This window comes from Rattus norvegicus, chromosome 2, assembly GCF_036323735.1.
Source record: "Rattus norvegicus strain BN/NHsdMcwi chromosome 2, GRCr8, whole genome shotgun sequence".
Taxonomy (NCBI): Eukaryota; Metazoa; Chordata; class Mammalia; order Rodentia; family Muridae; genus Rattus; species Rattus norvegicus.
Window position 1 is genome coordinate 28734127 of NC_086020.1, and position 25111 is coordinate 28759237.

Here is a 25111-nt window from a genome sequence, read left to right on the forward strand (position 1 = left end):
GGCCCTGGGTTCGGTCCCCAGCTCCGGAAGAAAAACAAAAAACAAAAAAACAAACAAAAAAAAACAACCCAGAATGCAACAGAATCATGAGTCTTTGTAATACACTGGTCTCTACCAAGGCTGCACAATTTCATGTACCAGCTTCTCCCCAAAGTGCCAGCTGCTCCATAGTTATACCCACACCCAGGCAAATATCTGAGTAACCACCCGTCTAATTTTACACACACACACACACACACACACACACACACACACACACACACACACACACACACATTTTCATTTACACACATGTTTTATTTTGTGACCTCTCCATTCATGGTTTTGTAAGCTGGTTACTCCTACTGTTCTTGGTCTCCTTTCTTTGGTAGATGGCCCTGATTTTGACTGTATGTTTATGTGGTCTTTCAAGACAGGGTTTCTTTGTGTAGCTCTGGCTGTCTTAGAACTCTCTCTGTAGACCAGGCTGGCTTCCAACTCATAGAGATCCGCCTGCTTCCCTCTCCCAAGTGATGGGACTACAGGTGTACACAGCCACACCTCGTTCTAGTTCTGATTTTTAAGATCCAGTTGATATTTGTCTATATTTCATTAAAACTTTAATTTATAAAAACTTATTTAATAAAGCTAGGCCCAGTGGGACACTCCTTTATCCAGCACCCTGGGGAGCAGAGGCAGGAGGATTTCTGTGAGTTCCAGAACACTTGGTCTACATAGTTATTTTCAGGGTCAGCTAAGGAGACACAGGGAGATCCTGTCTTAGAACATTTACTTATTTATTTTATGTGTATGTGTGTCCGGCTTGCATGTATGTTTGTGCACCACATGTATGCTTTGTGCCAGAGAGGCCGTCTGATGCCCTAGACTGGAGTCACAGATGGCTGTGAGCCACCATTTAGGTGCTGAGAATTGAACTTGGGTTCTCTGGAAGAGTAGCCTGTGTTCTTAACTGCTGAGCCATCTCTCCAGTCTAGAACTTTGAATTTTAAAAAAATTACCTTTATATTTAACTTTTAATTTAATTTTTTTTTCATTTTTTGCAGAAGGTGATGCTGGGCTAAACACGGCTTCATACAAGCCAGGCAGTCATCTAACCTACAGGAAATTATTCTGCGAGATATGTGCTGTAAATCAACGCTTTCTGATCATCTGATAAATACTTCAAAGGACTCCATATGCAATGACCCCTCCTCCTATCTGCAACACTAGCTCTTCTCTCTATGAAATTCTTGACCTTGGTTCCAGTGCACTTCCTTTTGCCTCTCCCCACTGCTCATAGACTTTGAGTAAAACACTGTTATATAACTTACATGAAAACGACTGTTTCATACTTTCAACATACCAAGGATCATGAATTTACAAATCAAAGCCATGGTGCTAATGTTCCTAGCTGCAGATTTCTAGAAATGCTGATTTAAAGCACATTTCATTACAGTCAAAATTATTCCACACTATTTTTTAATTATGCGTCTCTGTGTGGGCCTGTATGTGAGTATGTCTGCAAGCGTCCATCCCTTGGAGGCCTGAGGCATCAGGTGTCTCTGAAGCTAGAATCCAGGCGGTTATGACCTGTCTGATATGGGTGCTCAGAAGAGACCTTGGGTCCCTGCAAGACCAGCATGAGTTCTCAGCCTTCTCAGCCCAAACACATACACAGAGAAAATAGCAATGGCCTTTCCTCGTGTGTGTCTGCACACACCAGTCCTGGGTTTCCTAAGAATGCCATCAGCGTTTTCCTCTTGTACCAAAGGCAAGAGTTAAAGGGAAACTGAACCCTCGGACTGACACCAAGGGCCACTTAGGCTGGGTTTGTGCACCAGCTGGAGATGCTGTACCCCTGACCCTGACTCCTCCTCCTCTCAGCAGCCTCCCTTCTTGCTGGGACTTGGTATGAGGGTACACATAGCTCTGCCTCACCGATGTGTTCTGTTTCTGGAGGTTGAAGAGTTCATTTTGATACATAGCAGCAGCAAAGGGATAGACAGCTGGCAGCTGGGCTTCCGGTTTCTTCAGTGCAAGCAGTGTGTTCTCAGGGTCACCTTCCCGAAGGACAGCATTGATGTGGTCCACGGCAGCCATCCCTGGAGGGTGTGGGGCATACTAAGTGAGAACGTACGCTTTCCTCTGCTGACCTGCCCAGCCAGCCCGTCTTCCCAAGGTCCTGATGTAAGGCAGTCAATTTCCACAAATTCTGAAGAGCTGGGGTTGGCGGTAGGCAAAGCTTTGGAAGTCAGTCAGTGATTCAAGTCACCCAAATGCCTGAGGCTAGCTCCGAGGAGAGCCACAGCACCAATAGACCTTGAGTTCTGGATCATTCCTGCTAGTGTGGCATCCCTGCAAAAGCTGTGTGTGTGTGTGTGTGTGTGTGTGTGTGTGTGTGTGTTTGGTGTGATACACGTGTTAAATGCATGTGTGCCGGTGTGTGGGCACAATGTGAAACTCAGAAGAAAACCTCAGATGTCACTTTTCACTTTCTACAATATTTGAGGCAGGGCCCTTCAGTCACTAACTGTCACTCACTCCCCGCTGGCCCAGAGGCTTCTGGGGCTTTGCCTGTCTTTCTGTCTCTTACCTCCCCTTAGGAACTGTTGGGTTGTAGATGCATGTCATCTCATCCAACTCTTACACATGAGCTCTGGGGATTTGAACTCAAGTCTTCACACGTCCATGGCAAGTACTTTACCCACTAGGTCATCTCTTTGCCCCACTTCACTCCCAAAACTTTTCTTTCAGGAATGGCTCTTTTCTCGCCATACCCATGATGCTACCAAAGTACTTGTGTCCTGAGGATTCCCCGTCTTGGGAATCTCAGTGGCAGTAGGTAAAGCTGGAACACAGTGCTTTGTATGCTTACTCTGTGCTAGTCTTCGTTATGCCCCGCAGTACAAGAAATCATTGAGGTATGTGAAGACCAGGAGCAAGCCTTGGCCTGAGGCTATAGCCTCCCAGTGGATCCAAACATCGTAAGCCCACAGCAGAGTTTGATGTCCTGCTGCTCTACTGTCTGAAACAACCAACCCTAAGTGCCTAATCCCTCCATCAGTGATAACATCCAGGCAAGCAGGAGAAGGGTGCTTGGAATGGTGGCCTCAGGAGAGTTTTCAGAACACAGAGGCTGAACTGCTGACCCAGCAAGGGGAATAGAAAGTGAGCTGTCCCCGGTCAAGAGAAAACCCGAGAGAGCCTACAAGAGTTGCCTTCTCAGGAAGGCATCTGGGACCTGCGATAACAAACACGTGCTAGTCTATCTTCCTAATGGCATGGCCAGACGGACCTTTTCCCACAGGAAGACAATTTATCTCCCAAGGAGCTTTCCTGGAAATTTCTACTGAGAGATATCACTTGATAGCAAGCAACATGACTAATGGAACCCCCTTCACGTCACTCCTCCTCCAAAATTTACACTACAATTAGCATAAAGGATCCATACAGCCCAAACATTGTTTTTATTCTTAGAATTCACTTGGAAAAGAAAGAATTCCAGAAAGGCAGGCTTGTAACTGTGCTATATCCTGTTTTGTTAGTATTCTGAGGCCTTCCAGCTATATGTGGGATTACCTGGGGTTACCCTGGCAGGATTTTTCTCCACCTCTGAGAACTTTTTAGATACAGGCTTGTCTGACTGAGTAGTAAATAATTTCATAAATATATTCCAGAAAATCATGTCCTTAAAGTGCTCTTAGAACTATTTTTCCTTGGGGCTGGAGAGATGGCTTAGGGCTTAGGAGGCTTTGCTGTTCTTCCACAGGGCGGGGGTTTGGTTTCCGGCATTCATGTGGGGGCTAACAACTCCCCAGTTCCCGGGGAATTACTGACTTCCTCTGACCTCTGTGAACACCAGATAAGCTATGTGGGACACACACATACACTCAACAAAAACATTTATACATAAATAAAATCTAAATTACATAAAAAATCCTATTTTTTCCCTGTTTTCTCAAACCTACCAAAATTGTCTTTTTTTGCATTCTGCATTTAACAAAACTCCCAGTCCCAATGTTGATATTATATACCACATAGAAGGCTTGTGAAGAACCCAGAAGCAAATGACTGCAGTCCAAACACAACTGAAGTCTCTGAGTAGGGGGACACTGACCTATGCACCAAAGCACCTACCAAGGCCATTAACTGGCCACTATGATTGTAAAAGCTTTGGCATTAACGTAATAACCCTAGAGGTTGGGATTAGCTTGTAGATGTACCTACACTTTACTTGCAGAGTACGAACAGCCCACTGTCACACCGTTGTTTACACAACTTTCAGTTCCACTGGACTATAACTTTTCCAGAAGAGATGGAAATTCCAGAAGACCCAAGCTACCAACCAAGACCGCGTCTTTACCAATTTCAACTTATGCTGATGGTACAAATCGCCCATGGCCTGACATTTTAAAATGGAAATGAAAATATAGCCGATTTGGTAAAATCTGTGGTCAGGAAGTTAAGTCATTGGGTATCAAGTAGTTACTTATAAACACTTCAAAGTCTACGGGACCATTTCCTCTTGAAACCTATGGAGCTCAGATGTCTCACTGGCAGTATTAATTTCTTCCTGCAATTCCTTTCTGCGGAGGAGAATGAAAATTGCAACCTTCACAAGGAGCAGGGAGAAAGCCCTGAAGCTGAGCTTCCTGAACCATAACCCACATGTTCACAGTTTCCTTTTTATCCTTAGAATTCACTTGGCTTCCATCAACAGATCAGTGATCGATATCCTACCACAGTGAGGAGGATGGTCTATGTGATGGTTTGTATATTTGTGGCCCAGGGAGTGGCACGATCAGAAGGTGTGGCCTTGGGCTGGAGAGATGACTCAGTGGGTAAGAGCACTGACTGCTCTCCCAGAGGTCCTGAGTTCAATTCCCAGCAACTACATGGTGGCTCACAGCCATCTGTAATAGAATCCAATGCCCTCTTCTGGTGTGTCTGAAGAGTGTACTTACATAAAACAAACCTTTAAAAAAAAAAAGGTGTGGCCTTGTTGGAGTAGGTGTGTCACTGTGGGTGTGGACTGTAAGAAAGACCCTCATCCTAGCTGCCTGGAAGTCAGTATTCTACGCTAGCAGCCTTTAGATGAAGATGTAGAACTCTCAGCTCCTCCTGCACCATGCCTGCCTGGATGCTACCATGTTCCTTGCCTTGATGATACTGGACTGAACCTCTGAGCCTGTAAGCCAGCTCCAATGAAATGTTGTCCTTTATTTAAAAAAAAAAGGAAGGAAGGAAGGAAGGAAGGAAGGAAGGAAGGAAGGAAGAGAATGAATGAATGAATTCAGGCTGGAGAGATGGCTCAGCGGTTAAGAGTACTGACTGCTATTCCAGAGGTCCTGAGTTCAAGTCCCAGCAACCACATGGTGGTTCACAGCCATCTGTAATGAGATCCGGTGCCCTCTTCTGGTGTGTCTGAAGACAGCAGCAGTGTACTTATATAGAATAAATAAATAAGTTTTGTTTTTTTTTTTTAAGAAAGAAAGAATTCACTTGGAAAAAAAAAAAAAAAGGAAGGCTCGTGATTGTGATGTCCTGAAGCATTCAAGTTTCAGAATCCTCATCAGGTAGCAAAAGAACAGGTGCCCGGACCCTAAATGTGTAAGGTATGGATGCAAACACCGCAGCAGTAAGCTCTCATGCATTTTGTGTGTGGGCTAAATTCTCAAGCTCGGATGTTCTTTCTGCCAGACACTGACATGAATTAATCTGCCTTGGTATCATTAGTCCCTACAGGACTAGACCCTCTAACAACTTAGGAGCGGCCCTCTCAGCCAGGCCTGCAGGTGTGTATTTCTTTGAGTGTTCAAAGCAGTGAGGACTGTTCCCCACCCATCTAGGAGGTGACGCAAGAGACAACTTTCAGACTGCTCTGCTTGGCAGACACTCTAATTTTAAACTCAGTAGAAGTTCGTGTGATCTATTAAAGGGGTTCAGTGGTCTTCCGTGTATTAACAGTTTGGGGAAAATATGGGCTACGTATATTAATACAGTGAGAATAAATATCAAACAGAATTGCTTACTGCCTCTTCTGATGTTCAGATAAAGACTAGACTTTGACTGGAGGGAGGAAAAGTCTAATGATCGATGGATCTAAATTCACATCCGATCATTTTTAACTACCTAAGTTTTCTATTTTTTATAGCCTGTCCAGTTAGCTTTAACAATCAAGTTGAAACAGCCTAGAGTCTCCTGAGAAGGAACTCTCATTTGAAGGAATGCCCAGATCAGATTGTACTGTGAACCTGACTTCCGGAGACTCTCTTGATTATTATGGGTGTGGGAGGGTCCAGCCCACGTTAGATGGTGACCTTCCTTGGGCAGGTGGTCCTGTATCAGAAAGCAAGCTAAGCTTTCTAAGTACAAGCCTGCAATTGGGCCAGCAAACAGAACTCCCCCGTGGCTCTGCTTCTAGTTCCTGCTTGAGCTGGCTACGATACACAAACTGGAGTTATCGGAAAAGAGGGATCCTCAATTGAGAAAATGTCCATAGGTTCCAGCTGTTAGGCATTTTTCTTAATTAGTGATTTTAGAGGGGAGGTTCCAGCCCACTGTGGGTGGTGCCATCCCTAGGCTGCTGGTCCTGGGTTCCATGAAAAAGCCGGCTGAGCAAGCCAGGGGAAGCAAGACAGTGAACAGCACCACTCCACGGCCTCTGCATCAGCTCCTGCCTGCAGATTCCTGCTTTGCTTGAGTTCCTGTCTTGATCCTGACTTCCTTCAATAAACAGCAATATGGAAGTACAGGTCAAATAAACCCTTTCCTACATGGCTTGCTGTTTGGTTATGGTGTTCTGTTGCAGCGATTAAAAACCCCGACACGCTAGATTCTCACTTCCACTCACCCCCCTTGGTGATGGACCATGACCTATATGATGAGTCAAATGGATCCTTTCCTCCCGTAGGTTGAATTTGGTCAAAGAGTTTTGACACAGAACAGAAAAGAAACTAGAACACACGTTGCCCAACTGAATAGTGTGTAGAAGAACTGAACTATGTAACCGCCACACAGGCTCAGGAGCATAGACCCAAACTTGCTATCATGTAACTTAATTTTGCCTCCCCCCAGTAGTCTCATTCAGTTACAGTAAAGCTATAGAAGCTGGAAAAAATAAAGAGAAATAAAAGAAATAAAAAAGAAGAAAAAGAAAAAAGAAAAAGAAAAAACCCTATAAACTAAAGCCTATGAGGAATAAAAAGCAGAACTGCTAATAATATTGTATCGTAAAATTTCAGTGGGGCACGATCAAGAGCAAAGAGCCACTTGCATTACATTGTAATCTTTTGCTAAATGACAGTGTCAACCCTACAAGACACAGATCCAAAATGGCACAGGCCACAGGAGGGCAGGAATGAGGCAGTTTCTAGACACTTTGACAGGTCGTTGTGTGGACCAGCAACAGTATCAGTGAGGAAGACTCACTGGGAAACCATGGGATATCGCATCAGGACAAGAAGCAGCATTGACAGACTTCTCATTATATAAGGCAATTTTGCAAGTTATGCATGCAGAGTTTTGCGGATTCTGGCAAAGAAAGCTTGTACCATATAGAACTATCCATTCCCAGCATTTACTCCCATCACTTACTGTTGACCGCATGGATGTTGCTCTGAATTTCTGCCTGTGTCAGCAGCTCCTCATATGCGTCTCTCTCTTCCTCTGAAATACAGCTGTTCTGCAAAACAAAATCTTCACTGATCCCCTGAGCTTCAGTTCGATGTTTCCAAAGTAGGAAACTCAAAAGAAGAAAGTGGGTGTGATAGTTTGTATATGCTTGGTCCAGGGGGTGGCACTATCAGAAGGCGTGGCCCTGTTGGAGTAGGTGTATCACTGTGGGGTGGGCTTTAAGACCCTCACCCTTGCTGCCTGGAAATCAGTATTCTCCTAGCAGCCTTCAGATGAAGATGTTGAACTCTAAGCATCTCCTGCACCATGCCAGCCTGGATGCTGCCATCCTCCCACGTTGATGATACTGGACCTGTAAGCCAGCCCCAATTAAATGCTGTCTTTTATAAGAGTTGTCTTGGTCATGGTGTCTGTTCACAGCAGTAAAACCCTAACTAAGACAGGGGGCTTGCTCCTTCTCACTTGTAATCGCCATGAGCACCCGTGGGATACCTGCTCTGCGCAGGACTCTGTGGGGAGGAACAACCAGCAAGAAGTACAAGGACCAACAGCGTGGTGGGCCTCTGTGTGAACAAAGCTAAGTCTCTAACGGGGAACAATTAGAAGGGGATCAGTCAATATGGCCACGTTTGCAGAGGCAAAACAGAGAGATACTGGGAATTTCATTTGAGTTTGTCTAACAAAATTAAAAACCGGAGAAAACAAATATGCACAGACAAGATTACAGTCTAGTTAGAGGAATACAGTCAGACTCATTTGGAAAGAAAAACTTAAACCGTGGTGACAACTGAGGCAAATCGGGAGGAGGAGCAGAGTAGAGAGAAGCAATGGGCTGTTGGCAGGTGGGTCACAGAGCTTAGGTGCATGTCATGGTTAGACAAAAGATGGTGTGTTGCAGAGGCCAAGCTAAGCACTTGTACTTAATTCCATTTGTTTTATTTTCTTGTGTTTCATCTCATTTGAGACAGGGTCTCACTCTGTGGCCCTATCTGGTCTGGAACTCAATTTCTATACCAGGCTGGTTTTGACTTCATAGAGATCAGCCTGTCTCTGTCTTCTAAGTTCAGGAATTAAAGGTATGCACCGACCCTGTGCTTAATTTAAGGAGGAAGAAGAGAATCAGGACAGGTTTTTAGTGAGGTGCTATCAGATCTGAATTAAACACGAATTCTTCCACCTCACATTCGGAGGATGATAGGAAACCAGAGAGACACAGGTGGAAGAAGGAGTTATGAGAGTCCTGTGGAAACCCTGGAGGCCAGCCTGTGAGACTGAGAGACAATGGATTCGAGATGGGAGGAGGAGGCCACAGAATCCGGCTAGGAGCAGGATTCAGGGGACGTTCTAGACAAGGTGGTACTCCCCTCAACCACAGAACAGTGTGACGAGGGCCAGTGGGAATTATGATCCTTCTGCTGTGGTTGGTCTAAGGTCTTAGGGATGTAGAATGCAAATTCGGCAGGGGTGGACAGGATGACATGGGAGGGGCTTGCTTAGAGCTAGCTATTAGCTCATTTCTTCAGCAAGTGGGTGGCTCGATGGAGGGAGAATAGAAAAGATCAACGTGAGACTTGGAGAATTCCAAAAGAAAGAGGAAGAAAGAAGAGACTCCAAGAGGTCAATGCTGAGAATTGTTACAGCCAAGACTTCTACCAGGCCAGGAGCAGAGCCTCTCGGGGTAGGTGGGCCACTGACAGGCCAAAAGCTACCAGGCAAGGAAAAGTCATCAAAGACGTAATGGAGCTCAGAGCTCAATGAGAGAAGAGCTGGTGTGGAGTACAAGTTTCAGTGTGGATGAAGTTGGCAACCAAGATGATCCAAGAAGTAGGTGGGTTTAGAGTTAGGATCAGCAGTGGGCTTTCTCTGACGCTTTCAGATAAGATGGCTTCAATGTTGGGAAAATGTGGAGAGGCATCAAACAACTTCTTTTCTGAGCATTTCCTTGTTAAACCATTGATGTCTGCTCACTGATACAAAATTTTCATAGTTGGCACTGAGCCTGAAGATGATATCAAAGAAGGATGGCCTGCAGCTGCTGTCTCTAAGTTTATAACATGATATTCAGTCCTGCAGTGTCCATCATGAAAGGATATATTATTCTTATGTTACTTAATTTAAGGTTTTCTAGCTCTTTGATTCCACCCAAATCAAGAAAGGCCACAGCCAGTTGATTCATAAGTCACCACGGTCAACGTGAGTAACAGCTTTCCACATTAGAATCTCATAGCCATATCATTCGGACAGGGATCACCCGGCCTCCAGCTAAGTACCTTCAGTTTTGCGGTTTCCTCTTTTTTCTTTTTGGCTTCCCACAGTTCTTTCTGGTATTCCTGGGAGAGGCTGTCATCCACACAAGTTAACACCGCATTGGGGTTTCTTAGTGTTATAATGGTCTGCTTGGCCACTCCCTTCTCGATAGCCTCATTAATGGCTATGACTGCAGCATGCACTAGAAGGTAAAGAGAGAGACTTCTCTTCAATCATCTTTGACAGCATCGACAGCCCAGGAACTCATTCTTCAGCTTCCAAGGAGGTAAAAGGGAGCACAGGTGTGGGGACACAGCTCAGTTGGAAAGGCTCTCATTATGTAAGGAGCCGGGTGTGGGGCATGTGCTTGCAATCCCAACACTGGGGAGGCAGACACAGGTGAGTCCCCAGAGTTAGCTGGCTGAGCTAGCCTAGCCTAATTATCTAGCCTCAGGTCCCAGTGAAAGACCTTATCTCTGGGGTTGGGGATTTAGCTCAGTGGTAGAGTGCTTGCCTAGGAAGCGCAAGGCCCTGGGTTTGGTCCCCAGCTCCGAAAAAAAAGAACCAAAAAAAAAAAAAAAAAAAAAAAAAAAAGAAAGACCTTATCTCCAGTAACAATGTGGACAGCTCCATAGGAACAATTGGCTTATATATACAACACACTCATGTGTATGTGTATGCACATCTGTACACACAGCACAGCAAAGGAGAGACCTCGGACAAATCGTGGAACACCTGCCGATGTCCCTGCAAGCTTGCCTGTCCTCAGTCTTCGTCCCAGCATCTGTGAATAACCCCTATATATTTGTTCATGCCTTGAGATGGACCGGGTGTTGGGCCATTCACTAGGGCACAGAGTCAGCCCTTGCTTCCTGAACAGAGCAACATAGACCAACGGAACAAAGTGGGTTCTAAACCGTATCTATAATGTAGCTTGCAACATTGAAAGAGTCGCAGCAGAATATATCCCGGCACGGCAGGTAGAGAAATGTTTTGTGGAGCGAAAATTACTCCTGAAATCTCTACGTTCGCATTGCATATATTCAAGTTCAAAGTCCAAAGTCAAACAAATAACCTTGAATGACACTAGAACAAAAATGTCACTGTTCTTCGTGTTCCTGTGCTCCTGCCAATGTGGTGAGCATGCTGACACTTGCTGGACTTTCTGAAAGAAACATTGGCAGTCACCAGCCTCATAAAGGGACACCGTAGAAGAAGGGCAAGGATCCTCTGCCCAGGGAAAGTGGCATCAGATGGAAAGCAGCCCCTCGGCTGTGTGGGCAAACCAAGCCTGTTCTGCTCCAACAGGTTAACCCTGTGCTGAGGCTGGGGCGAGTAGGCCCCCCTGCGGATCTTAGCAGACGGATGCTGCCTGTTAGAGATGTGGGTGTTTTGAACTTGGAAGTGGTAAGAAGAGAAAGGACCAAGTGATCCAGTTCTAGGCAGATTTTGTGATGAAGACAGTAAAACCATGAAGTTATTCATATTCACTTCATTTGGTTACAGTTGGTGTTGGGGGTGGTGAGTAAGCCAGAATCATCATCATCATCATCATCACCACCACCACCACCACCACCATCATCACCATCATCACCACCATCATCATCACCATCATCACCACCACCACCAACAACAACAATAACAACCACCACTACTAACAACAACAAAACTCAAAAGAAGCAAAACCATTAGGGTTTTAAAACTATCTTCTAAGTATCCTGCTTTATGTCATTAGAATCAGCAAATGCATATGGATCAGTTGCAGGCCCAGGCCAAGCATGGGTGTGAGGCCGGCTTACGTGCAGCTTCGTCCACGGACAGCTCGCTGGCCAGAATGCCGCCGATTTTGCTGAAAGCTGGCATCTGTATCCCGTACTTCTCCAGTTCTTTCCTCATATTACTGATTTCCTCCTCTGAAAGGGTGACAGAAAACAAAAATCAAAGGAAGCCCCCAGGGGTGAAGGCAGGAGGGAGATCCTCTTCCTCAGGAAGGTGGGCCCATTTCTAAACAACTTGCTTGCATTTTTTCCATGCCATAAACCTGGAAGAAGGGATCCAGGTAGGCCCCAGGCAAATCACCGATCTCTCTGACTGTGGCCGTAATGTGACCAGCTTCTTCATTCTCCCAATGCCCGGATGACACCACCATGATAGACTGAACCTTGTGCCATGAGCTAAAACCCTTTCTCCTGAGTTACTCTCATCAGGGTATTTTCTCATCCCCGCCACCTCCTGGAAGGAAACCAAGATGGCGGGTTTTCCCTCATTGGTATAGAGCAGTGGTTCTCTGTGGGTCGGTTGCAACCCAGTTGGAGGCCAAATGATCCTTTCACAGGGGTTGCATATCAGATATCCTGGCTATCAGATATTTACATTAAGACTCATAACAGTAGTGAAATTACAGCTAAGAAGTAGCAATGAAAATAATTATGTGGTTGGGGGTCAGCACAGCATGAGGAACTATAATAATAGGTTCTAGCATTAGGACCTAGGTTGAGAACCGCTGGTCTAGAGGAAGGAGGGAACAAGTAAAATCAAAGGGAAGGAGGCATCTGCCTGCTTTCTTATCACTGAATTGCAGAGGAGAAGACAGAGAGGAAAAAAGAAGTACCTGTGAAATCCACTTTTCCCAGCAAATCCTGGATCTGGGGTGCAATCCCCAGTTTAAACAGATACAAACTGAAAGACAAAATGTAAAGCCATCAGAGCCTTTAGTATGTAAGTCCTACAGTGTACATAGGAGTAAAGAATGTTTTCAATTGAGAAGGGTCCAAGAGAGCTCTCATAGCCTAGAGTGCCTCACAGGGTTCCACAGTCCAGCTGGATACCACCAGAGCTAACTCTAGGCAACAACCCAAATAGTGGTGTTCTGCAGCACAGGGATCTTTCCACCACTCATGTGGAAGAAGAGTAAGACCACAGCTAGTGGGCTGGAGAGATGGCTCAGTGGATAAGAGCACCGGCTGTTCTTCTAGAGGATCTAGGTTCAATTCCCTGCACCCACTGGGCAGCTTACAATCATCTGTAACTGTAGTCCAAGGGATATGATGACCTTCTGGCCTCCAGAGGCACTGCATACATATGGCCCACAGAGGTATGGAGACAAAACACTCACACGCATACAATTAAAATAAAGGCCAACATAAAGATAATAAAAAGAGAGCTAATATGAAACAACAGGCAATAGATATAGTTTTTACAGATATTCCTTAACAGATTCTCATTTGTCTCAAAGAACAGTTTAACTGGAGTTTTTGATAGTCACCTAAACCTATGTTTCATATTTCTGAACCAATAGACCAATAAAATGATCATGGGTGGTGTGACATTAAAAAATCAGTTATGGTGTGCACATATTGCTAAGTATAAGACACAGACCTCACTGTAAGGTAAATCACTTAGGTAATTTATGATGGCGCACACTAATCTACCCATAACCTGACAAAAGGTGCAGAACCTGGCATGCAAATTCTATCAACGAGATTTGAGTATGTGCTGCCTCTAATCAATTCTATGTGCTCTGTTGCACGTTCTACCGACCTTTCCAACCCTGAGGTTAATTCCGAGCATCATTCAAAAGAAAGCCTGTTTTCACTTTATCGTTCATCTGGTAGGTTTAAAATCCATGAAACTTTAATTAGAAGTAAAAGAATTACATAAGAATATACATGGGAAATGATCTGAGGGTGGTTTTGATGATTTGAACATTTTAATATGAATACTCCCAATGTTGTGTTAGATGGATCTCGGCAGTTTATAAAATCCAATAACTTTCAAATAAAGTAATTCAGATAAAGCTTTCTCAAAGGTAATAAAAGTTCTCAAATACACAATTAGTCAACATAAGCAGCTTGCATGGAAATGGATTTCTTTGATTATAATTTCCACAACATAAGAATCTATATCAATATATGGCAGCAGCTAAAAATGAAAGATCGATGGTTAAAATATTGCAAAGAAAATCCCTATCCACCCAGGTGGGTGCAGTCAGGTAACCTACAGAACCAGCTGAACAAGGACTAAGAACAGGAGGTATGAGACTACCTGAGACCACAGAGCATAACCACGCCATGGAAAAAGAGGAGAGAGGGGGTGGGGGGAGGATGGGAGGAAGAAAGGAAAGGAATAAGGAGAGAGGGAAGGAAGGAAGCAGTTAAGGGAATTACCATTCAGAGCTAAAAATTAAATTTTTTCATAAAATTCTGTTTGATGTAGTTTTTCTATTTTCTATACTATAAACTTACATATTTTTCTAGACTATGGACATTCCTTAACTTAAGCAATTCTAAGCATTTAGATGGTAACTAATTATGTATATATATATATATATATATATATATATATATATATATATATATATGTAGTTACACACACACACACACACACACACACACATCTTTCTGTAGATAGGTGTTAAATAAATCCCTCTAATAAAATTCCAAGCCAGAAAAGGTAAACATAGAACAAAATCTTTCAATATATTTTGCCAAACTAAGACTTAAAAAGTCATTGCAGGGCTGGATGTGGTGCACAGCAGTAATTCTCCAGCATTCAGAGATGGAAGCAGTTGGATCTCAAGATTGAGGCTACCCTGGCCTACAAGTGCCAGGCCAGTTTGGGATACATGAGGGAGACCATGTCTCAAAAAAAAAATCAAGGATGGAAAAGATTGCATTCACTTGTCCTCTTTGATTAAAAGGTTTTTAAAAAAATCATTCTCTGGCTGAGAATGTGGTTTAGCTGTGAAGACCTTGCCTAGTAAGTATAAAACCCTGTGTTTAATCCCCAGCCCTAAACAAACAAACAAATCAACTCCTAAAGCCCCCCAAATAAAAATCTTTTCATTTTTGCAGAACTTAAACTTGGTTTGATTTTCTAGCTGTGTTCACTGGGAGCCAAAATCTACTATGAACCGTGTTACGAAGCATCACTCACTGTTTGGGACTGTGGTTCTCAACTTTTGGGTTGAGACCCCTTGGGGTTGAACCTTCTTAGAGGTCACATATCAGATATTCTGTGTGATCGCTATTCCTGGTTGTCAACTTGATTACATCTGGAATGAACTACAATCCAGAATTGGAGGGCATACCTGTGATCCAGATCTTGAGGCTGGGAGATACAAGTTTCTGACCTGGATCTTGACATGAAGATCTTGAGGCACGTGGCCATGAAAAGTTTGGATCCAGGCAAGGAATTATTGGCCTTTAATTCAAGAGACTGAGGCAAGCAGATCTCTGAGTTCAAGGTCAGCCTGGGGCAAAGCAAGTCCCAGATCCAGGCATGGTGCTTTACACCTTTAATTAGAGCCACACCTTCTGCTGAAGGCCTACATAAGGACCTTGGAAGAAGGAAGATTCACTCTTCTTGGTCTGCTTCCATTCACTTGCCAGCACAACTGTTGGAACCCACTTCTACAGAAGACCAGCTTAAACACCCAGCCTCGTGGGACTGAACAACTACTAGATTCTTGGACTTCACATTCACAGCTGCCCATTGTTGGGTTAGTTGGACTACAGACTGTACATCATCACAACAAATTCCCTTATATAGAGAGACATTCCATAAGTTCTGTGACTCTAGAAAACCCTAAGACATCCTGCATATTCATATTTACATTACAATTCATAACAACAACAAAATTCCATTATGAAGTAGCAATGGAAATAGTTTTATGGTTAAGGGTCACTACAACTTGAGGAACTGTATTAAAGGGTCACAGTAGGGATCTGGAGAGATGGCTCAGTGGTTAAGAGCATCGACTGCTCTTCCAAAGGGCCTGAGTTCAATTCCCAGCAACCACATGGTGGCTCACAACCATCTGTAGTGGGATCCTATGCCCTCTTCTGAAGACAGCTACAGTGTACTCACATATACAAAATAAATAAATCTTAAAAAAAAAAGGGTCGTAGAGTTCAAGGTCAATCTGGGACAAAGCAAGGAGAAAAATAAGTTGTGAAGTTGTAAGTTAACTTGAAGGAATCAGTAAATACCCATCAGGCACCAAATGTCTGCACATCGCTCAGTTTAGTGGCTTTTATAACTAGTGTGTCCCCCTGCATAGACCTGGGAACCAAGGTGCTATACCAGGTGCTGGCTGGCCCTTGGTGGGTGTGATCCCTTAGGGAGTCTCAGACTCATCAATTACTCATTCTTTACCACTCTCAGTCACCTCACAGCTGTAGGGAGAGCTGTGTATAGCGCTATACACCCTGGGTATATACCTACCTATCCAGCCAGCACCTCAGGTGCCCAGCCCTCACATCCTCCCTAGGAACTGCATCTGATATAGAGTATAGCAACTGTATGATGCTGACTATTCACCTCAGATGCACACGGCCCTCCTGTGGTGAATACCGGTTTCCTTATCTCCATATCATTTCACAGTATTATCAACAAAGACTTCCCAGGGGCTCAGTGGGTTCAAGGCCCCAGGTTCAAGCCCCAGCACTTAGGAGTAGGGGAGAAGGAGAGCATGGTGGTTCGAATAGAAAAGGCCCCATAAAGTCTTGTGTCTGACTGCGTTTTGCATAGGAAGTTGACACTGTTAGGTGGTGTGGCCTTGTTGGAGGGAGTGTCACTGGGGCAGAGCTTTGAGGTCTCATATACGTCCAAGCTATACTTAGTGTGGCACACAATGTCCTTCTGCTGCCTTTGGATCAAGATGTAGAACTCTGGGTTCCTCCAGCACTGTGTCTCCCTGCACGCCACCATGCTTCCTGCCATGACGATAATGGTTAAACTTCTGAAAGTGTAAGCCCTAATTAAATGTTTTCCTTTATAAGAGTTGCCTTGGTCATGGTCTCTTCAGAGTAATGAAACCCTAATTAAGAAACAGAGGAGAAGAAGGGTGGGAAGATGTAAGGGAATAGGAGGGAAGAAGAGGGAGGGGAGGAGGAGACAGGAAGAAGACATTCCCAATGAGAGGTAATGTCATGTTAAGTCTGCCTTTCTGTTTGTCAGTGGTGAGGATAAATCAGCTTTTACAGAGGCACTGGTCATTTACAGTTTTTCTAGTAAATACTTATTAGCGAATATTTTTATTTTAAGAATTCTGGGGAAAGAATTATTGACCTTTCTCTCATTTCCTCCTTTTTCCTTCAAAGCCATACCAAAGGACAAACAACAAGTGGCAGGTAACTTTTATTATATGGTAATTTTTAATTTAGTGCCAAATTCTGATCTTCATCTTACAAGGAAGAGAACATTCAACTTTTGCTGTGAAGAGTCATGCGTCGGTAATTCAAATCCAGAAAGGCGAGATACATGCCTTACCTTAAAGTCTACATCTTGAGATCCTCTTTGATCAAGGATCAAAACCCATTTGCAGCCATCGAAAACTGTGCCAGGAAAGGTCATGCTAAACAAGGTCACAGGAGGAGACCATGCCCAGGGCCTTGCGCTCCCTAGGCAAGCGCTCTACCACTGAGCTAAATCCCCAACCCCGGAAGCATTTCTTAATTCACTGTTACCTGGGGAAAGGATGCAGTTCTGAAAGGGAACCCGTGGGCTGTGAGGCACCTAGAGGAGAGTGTTTGCCTGGCACATACCAGACCCTGGATGCCATCCCAGCATTGCAAAAAGGAAGGTTAACAACAGAAAAGGGAACTCCTACAGCACAGTGCAGCCGAAACGCCAGCCTCTCACGTCTCCCTGGGGACCGCAAGACTAGGCACACCTGAAAGATCTGTCACAGCTTCAAAGATAGGTAAGCAGCGCCTAAGAAATGGGAAAACAGTAAAAAACGCATCTTGGTTGTCTCGTCAATTTCATTCAGAGGTGGTTTCCTCCACCTCCCTCTACCAATTCGCTACACCTCCTAAGAACACTGAGAGGAAGCCAGTGAGGAAAACCAAGAAGATATGGCAGCCAAGCATAAATAAAAGACACAACAGAATGTTGAGCAATGTGACATTTTATGTCTCTCCCAGGTATAGCGCATGCTGTCTCTTTAAGGCATAGTACCATGTGAAAACTCTACTAGTTTAACTTAATCTTAAAGCTACATTCTCATACCAAAACCTGAGCTAATTAGTTGCCCTTACCCTTAATCTAGGTCCACCTCCATTTCTCTGTGTGTGTAACACTAAGATGGTCTAGACTTCGATTCTGTGCCTTTAGTTTTGCATTTTGCCTTAAAATGTTAGGTAACAAGTTTTACTAATTTCTTTCTGACACAAAAACTTTCCTTTCTTAATTTTCTCCTTGGTTTTGCTATGTTAGGTGCCGGAGAAACCATTTCTGGAATCTCGTAAATTCAGTGAGTCTTTGGTGGCTCCTACAGTCTTTTGTTTTATTGATGCTGGTACACTCTCAACTCAAGCCTAATATTTTCCTCACAGGGTCATTTTCCCTTAAATATCTGGTATCTTGATTTGGGCTTTTGTCAGTATTCGGGCCTTGTGGTTAATCCACTATGGACCGTGGCATCGGGGACTCTGTGGGGAGCAAGGGAACCAACAAAAAGGTCTGTGTTAGCATCTACTCTGGCTGACATCTGTCTCCCTTGGTGACAGCTGCTGTTGTGAGACAGACCTAGGGTCATCTACATGGCCCAGTTTGGTCTTCAATTCCGTCTCCCAGGTGCTTGGATTACAGGTGTGGATACCCATGTTTGGATCCCCCTGTCCCTCTCCAAGCCTTTAGCTGCCTGTAGCACTGAGATGCTCTCCGGCCATCAGAACCATCATTTGCCCATCTTAGAACAGAGCCCGAGGCCCAGCCTGTCCAAGCTGATCACTCCATGCTCTGAACCTCTGCATTGCTCTACCTGCCTGGAACGAAGGCTGTGATGGCCTCCAGCCAGGCCATGTCCCCTGTAGTTGCTGGTTGTAGCCTCCTCCTAGCTTGTTTCTCAATCCTGTCTTATCCATTTGCTTTTGGGGGAGGAGCTGTTTACATCTTTTAAATATAATGTAATGTCACCACTGGGTGACATCTCTGATTTTATTTCAAAAGTATTTTAATTACGGTCTTGTGCAGGTCACGTGCAGGGAACTCCAGCTGCTGTGAATTCACCAGTGTGACAGGCATGCCCTGCCAGAAAACTGCATTTTACAGCTCTCTGCCCATTTTTCTGGCTTTTACAGTCCATCCCTTTGTCCTCAATGTTCCCTGAGCATCATAGCATCATATCATCAAGGTGGTATTGAATAGGAGGGGATCTCTTCTCTTTTTCTTCTCTCCTCTCTCCTGTCTCTCTCTCTGTCTCTCTATCTCTCTCTGTCTCTCTGTCTCTCTCTGTCTCTCTCTGTCTCTCTCTCTCTCTCTGTCTCTCTCTCTCTCTCTCTCTCTCTCTCTCTCTCTCTCTCTCTCTCTCTCATTTTTTGGATATAGCCACCAATAGACTTTTGATGTTATAGTGGAAAGATCCACAACCATGCACATAGGCAGCACTATCTGGACTTAGTGGGATATATATATACTATATATATAGTCATATGTTATACATACTAATATATGCTATATATCATATGCTAATATATACAATTATATACTATATTCTAATGTAAATACACAATTATATATACTTATATATACACACTATATACATAGTATATAATATATAATATATAATATTATATAATTATATATTATATTAATATATTATATATTATATATATAAAATCTGCCTCCACATTCTCCTTAACATGTCCCCCTGCCACAACAAAACAGTGACACAAGGACACAAAGTTGGGGGCACTTTAGGGAGACTATGGAGGCAGTTGGGGGTAATATGGGTGACAGATATGATTATATTTAATAGTATACGTGTAGGAATTTCTGAAGAGTAAAGTTAACATTTTAAATGACTATCTCATCAATTCTGTCAGATGTGAGAAACACTCAGAGAGCTGTTCTAAAAGACCCAGATGCTGCTACTTTTGTATCTTGTTCATTAACTCATCTAATTGCTACTTTCCTGAACCGTGTCTCCTGTGTACTATGCTCTTCTTAAAGCTGGTTTGGATGTCACAGACACAGCTTTAATTCTGTACAGTAGCACAGACATTGGCTGTCCCACCTGTCCAGCAGGCATGGATTGCAGGACCTCATGGGTAGAGGCTGACCGACGGCTCCGAGCCAGTCCTTGTCTCAAACATAGCTTTGTTGACAACCCAAAGGGCAAACTTTGTGCTAAAGGAGTGTGGTGATTTTCCACATTCGTAATAAAGAAAGTAGGAGGAATCTCCACTGTGCCTCCACTGTGCAGGGGAAAAGTGACAAATTTCAGTGAACGGACATCCTGATTAACTAGGACTCACCACAAGGTGGTGCTGAGAAATTAGCTTGCAGAACGGGGAAGTCTGCTTTTAAAGGGAAACCCCAGATTTTCCTAAACTGGTATGGGGGAATATCAATTTAGGAAACTCGCATATGGCCTCTCAAACATCATATCCAGAGAATTAGGAATATTGTATTTATTTTCAACTTTCCACATTTATCATCAAACTATTTCACATTAGTTTTTTTTTTTTTTTTTTTTTTCTTTTTTTCGGAGCTGGGGACCGAACCCAGGGCCTTGCGCTTCCTAGGCAAGCGCTCTACCACTGAGCTAAATCCCCAACCCCTCACATTAGTTTTTAAAAAGATCGCTTCTTCCGAGGTGGAGTCCTCTACCCAATCTCTGAGTGACAGGTCTTCCAAGCAGACTAATACAAAGGGGAAACACCTATCTGGAAGCTATGTTTATCCATCACTCTCGTGCTGAAAAGAATCATCCATCGAAAAGCCTCTTTCCCAGGCATCTTAAGTCCAGTGAGGCCATCTCCTACCTGACATTCACAGGCAACTGAGACGTAATATTGAAAAACCGAATCCACTGAATAAGTGCTATTTGTACCTGGCTCTCCATATTGGATTTGCTATGTGCTGTTTACTGACTAACATGTAACATGGCGCCAGGAGTATTTCGGGGGAAGCTGTGGCATTAACGTTACCAGCACTGCCCAATATCTAAGCAAGCACTCTGGGTAGAGTTGGAAGTCTCTTCTCCCATGAAAAGGTAAACCACACATGTGTTGCTGATGTAGACCTGCACAGAGGGGCCGCCGCCTGGAGCTAACTCTCACTAGCCCATACACTAGTTATATAAATAATAGCAGAAGGCTGGGAAGTGAAAATGGAAGTTACAAAATACTATTAGTTTTACATTTATTATTACTTTTACTAAGTTCATTAAAGACTCGGTGGGGATGAAACACCAACTTAAAAGGCGGGATGGGCATACCGTGCAGAAACGTGGGGAGACTCTGTATGGCAAACAGCTCATTTTGGCTGTACCAAGTGCTATGGGCATTTGTAAATCAAAGCCTCGTGGCAAGGGATGGCTCTGTGGCCCCGAGCAAGTCACAGAGAAGAGCTTTCAGTGTAGTGAATGGCCAGGCTGAAACAACTTCCCAGGGTTCCTCCAGTTTTCGAGTTCCAGCATTTTTTCCTTTAAATATTTCAAATACAACAGCTCAGAGGCCTACGCTGAAGTAAGTGCAAGTCTGACCCCATTTTATAAAATTTTGGCTCAAAGCAAAGGAACCCAGAGGTAGTCCCTCCACATGCAAATTAGCTCAGGTAAACTTCCTGAAAAGTTAAAAAGACAACTGTCAGGGACTTTAAGCTTCAACTAATGGAAAACCACAGAACCTAAGTAGGCTTCAGGAAATGGTTCACAAGCTCAAAAGCTTTCTGTATGACTGCCATAGCCACGTAGTAATTCAGACAGGTGGGGCGAGAGATGGTGTTCAGACCAAGGAGTTCGAAAGCTGGAAAGGACCTTAATCTCTAATACTGCCACCTCCATGGGTCCCTCCCAAGTCTGGAGGGAGGCTTTAAGGCCTCCAGAGAGCTCATTTGTAAATTCAAGTATACACTGCAAGAATTGCAATCAACCTGGTATTTTAGAGGAAAATCCAGTAAATCTGTTTCTTAGGGAGAGAGAGACCTGTAAGAGAAGGAAATGTTAAATCAATGAAGATTATACGTTCATGCCTAGGCAACACATCTAACACCTCCATTGGCAGGTCCACGTAGCCATCAAACTGTGTGAAGAGCCAGGGAAAGGGGCCCTCTACAAAGTAGTCAGGAGATTTAGGACAACTGGTCAACCAGAAGTGGGCCTGCCACCGCCTTTCTCACAAATACAAACCCTACAGCTCTACTCCAGCCATGCTGCAGCTGTGGTGGCCAAGATAACACCTCGCTCCTCACGAGAGCAAACTGCATGCATTAAATAGTGGATGCCTGGTATGCACTGGTACTACATTTGAAAACCAGAGAGCCAAACACAGCTACAGAAGCTTCAGCGTTGTAGTAATGCTTATCCTCAGGGGAGACCCACAGAGGCAAGGAACCAGATCTGAGGAGGCAATTCAGCAACGGCATGAAGAACACTCAGTTACCCCTCCCTTGTTTCCACTGTTGCAGAATTGTGACGGTCCACTAAATGGCACAGAAAGGAAAGTTGCATCCAGCACCCTTATGATGCTAAAACTAGAAAAATCAACAGTCCTGTGCGACTCTGAAGGGATTTCTTGAACAGGAGTTGATTCTATATCTTAAAGTAGTAATCAGGAGAGCAGGACAAGGACATCTGGTTGAGTCCACAATACAAAGATTTTTCAAAGAAGCCAAGGGCGGTGCTACAGAGACAAGGGGGCTTCCATGACTCTCATGCATGACCTCAAACTCTCTATTCTATGCAGAAGGTATTAGGTAGGCAGGGTGATCCACAAATGTGATCCCAGTACTCAGAAAGTAAAGTGAGTTTAAGTTCAGCTTGAGAGACACGGAGAGACCATGCTATGAACAAACAGGAAAATAGTCATGTTGGTTCAGTCTTAGGCACAGAGTTCAAAATGATCAACGGAGTGTACCGCACCGTGTACAAAAGGGAAGTCGTGGGAGATAAATAGTTTATGCACAATTCTTTGCTTCACTTTTCCAGCAGGAAGTTATTAAAGCTGAGGTACTTTGTTCTTTCTCTGTTTATAGAGCATAGGTAAGTATGTGCTTTTATACTACATTTAATACAGGAAATGCTAAAGATCAGGAACTCTGAACCAGCCAAAAGCCCTCCCCAAAGTAGAGGAAGTGTCCCAAGGTAAGGACGGACCACAGAGGACAGGTTGTGACAGAAGTAGCCAGAAGGAAAGGGAATCCAAGAGCAGTGAGCACTGACCAGTCACGCAGAGAGGCCAGGAGCCAGATCTGAGGGGGCAATTCAAGTAACGGCATGAAGAACAGTCAGCTACCCCTCCCTTGTCTCCTAGGAGATGGAAACCTCTAGAAAGACCAACTATAATTTTAAGTAGAAAACGAAAAAGGCATACATACGCTTCTAATAATGTTAACAGGTCAGGTCAATACATCACTGTGACAGGACAATGTGTTGTATAACACCGGCCAAGAGAAACTTAGGGAGCGAGTCACTGTAGGGTAACAGGGAGGGGTAGACAGTAACGAAAAAAAATCTACCTGAAAGCCACAGACCTAGAAATGAAAACGGCGCTGACTTATGAATCAAGTTTAACTTGATGCCGTTGGCCAGATTCTGAGTTACTTTGAGATAGGAGCCCAAAGAGAAGAGCCATGTTCAATAAGGAACGGGTCCAACACTAGACTTTAAGGTGCGCCCTTTGATTTCTGGTGACGTTTAAAGCAAGTTGCCCCAGGTTAGGTATCACGACAGGATAGCAGCATTAGGGCAGGTCACTTTCGTGTGTGAACAATGAATGTAAGAGCAAACGAAGCTGAGTCTTTCACCACTGGTTGCAGTGGTGAGCATATGACCCTGACATCTGCTCTTAAGGGATATGAAGGAAATCGCGCTGTTTTAGCAATCGCATGATGGTTTACACCATTCCGACACACTCAATCCTATAACTGTTTAAACATTTAACAGTTGCTGGATGTCACTTGTTATGTCTTTATAAACAGAGCACCATCCGACACACACTGTTTTTCTGTGTACATAAAACGGCCTCCAGACATTTAAGAAAAAAAAGTGTAGCAGCTCAGTTAGGCTTTCAGAACGTGCTTCTTTTTGTTGCATAGGCTTTAGAACATTCCAAAAGAAGCCACAGAAGGAAAACGTGCCCCATACAGATTTTAAGTCCAAAGTCTCCAAAAGAGTATCAGTGGTTTTTGCGTGATTTTGCAACATTAACCGTTTTAGCCCTTTTAAAAACATTCTTTCTATATTTTTCAGTTTTCTTTCCCCCCACAATGAGAATATGCTCCTTTTTTTTTTAATAGGAAAAAAAAGGATAAATATTTCCTTGGAAAAAGAGGAGGCCACCCACCAAGAAGGCAAGTCCTTTTCAGTTAGGCCAAGTTGGAAACTGTCGAGCTAAGCTGGTAAAGCGGTCAAGGGTGACAGGCAGTGAGGCTGGGATTAGGTATCAGACAAAGGGTAAGGGGCAGGTGGGGGAAGAAAGCAAGAAACCCAGGTTTGTTAACTCCACATCAGACTCCTGACAAGTTTGGTCTGGGTCACAGCTAAATTTGTAGGTCTATCAGCCCATGGACTAGTCTAGAAGGAAGTTAGGGTCTGAGAAGCAAAGTTCCCTGGAGTAACCTTCCTTCTTGGCTCCTGAACTATAATCAAAACCTCTGGCCTGCCTAATTCTCTACCAGGTAAGGACAACTCTCTCTCTACTCCAGCCATGCCATAGCGGTTGCGGCCAGATAACACGAGGCTTCCAACCCTGCAGCAGGAGCAAACTGCACTCATTAAATACAGGATGCTTTAAAGCCGCTCCCCAGCTTCCTTCCAATGTGCCTTGCATCACAGAATAGCAGCCTCCTGGGAGACTGACAGCCTTCTAAAGCACCGCAGAGGAGAGCTCTGTAGATAAGCCTCGGACTCTCTTGGGATTTCTCAGTTCCTTCCTGAGAGGCAGCTGCAGGCCAGAGACTGAAGGAGAGTTGTCCACAACAGAACATGGTCATATGTGTGATAGGCATGACACAGTAAGTATCCTCTCCAGGATGTCAAAAAAGGCACAAAGACATCTGTGAAGAGTTAACTGATAAAGATTCAGAACCACGACATAGACTTCTGTACATACACACCACGATAAACGAGAGAGGTCCCGTTCTTGGATTTAGGGCTGACCAAGCCATTGTTTAAACTGTGGTACATTTGTGAACCCCTAGGCCACTCTATGTAGCTTCTTAGGAACAAAGATTCCGTCTGAAAGGATATCTCTTTGCAAGTTGGAGAATATATGGCTTAGGCATCTACTTCAGCCAATCA

At 44.1% G+C, this 25111-nt stretch overlaps 1 protein-coding gene across 2 annotated transcripts in view; it reads right to left on the reverse strand.

The window, feature by feature from the left end:
• Iqgap2 (IQ motif containing GTPase activating protein 2) overlaps positions 1-25111 on the reverse strand; it is a 275092-nt gene that overhangs the window by 104569 nt on the left and 145412 nt on the right. For both annotated transcript variants that reach the window (NM_001427125.1, XM_063281081.1), the window contains 5 exons: positions 12473-12540; positions 11661-11774; positions 9885-10063; positions 7576-7663; positions 1918-2081 (listed from right to left, as the gene is read on the reverse strand). In NM_001427125.1, the coding sequence (NP_001414054.1) occupies positions 1918-2081; positions 7576-7663; positions 9885-10063; positions 11661-11774; positions 12473-12540 (613 nt within the window). The remainder of the gene's footprint in view (positions 1-1917; positions 2082-7575; positions 7664-9884; positions 10064-11660; positions 11775-12472; positions 12541-25111) is intronic.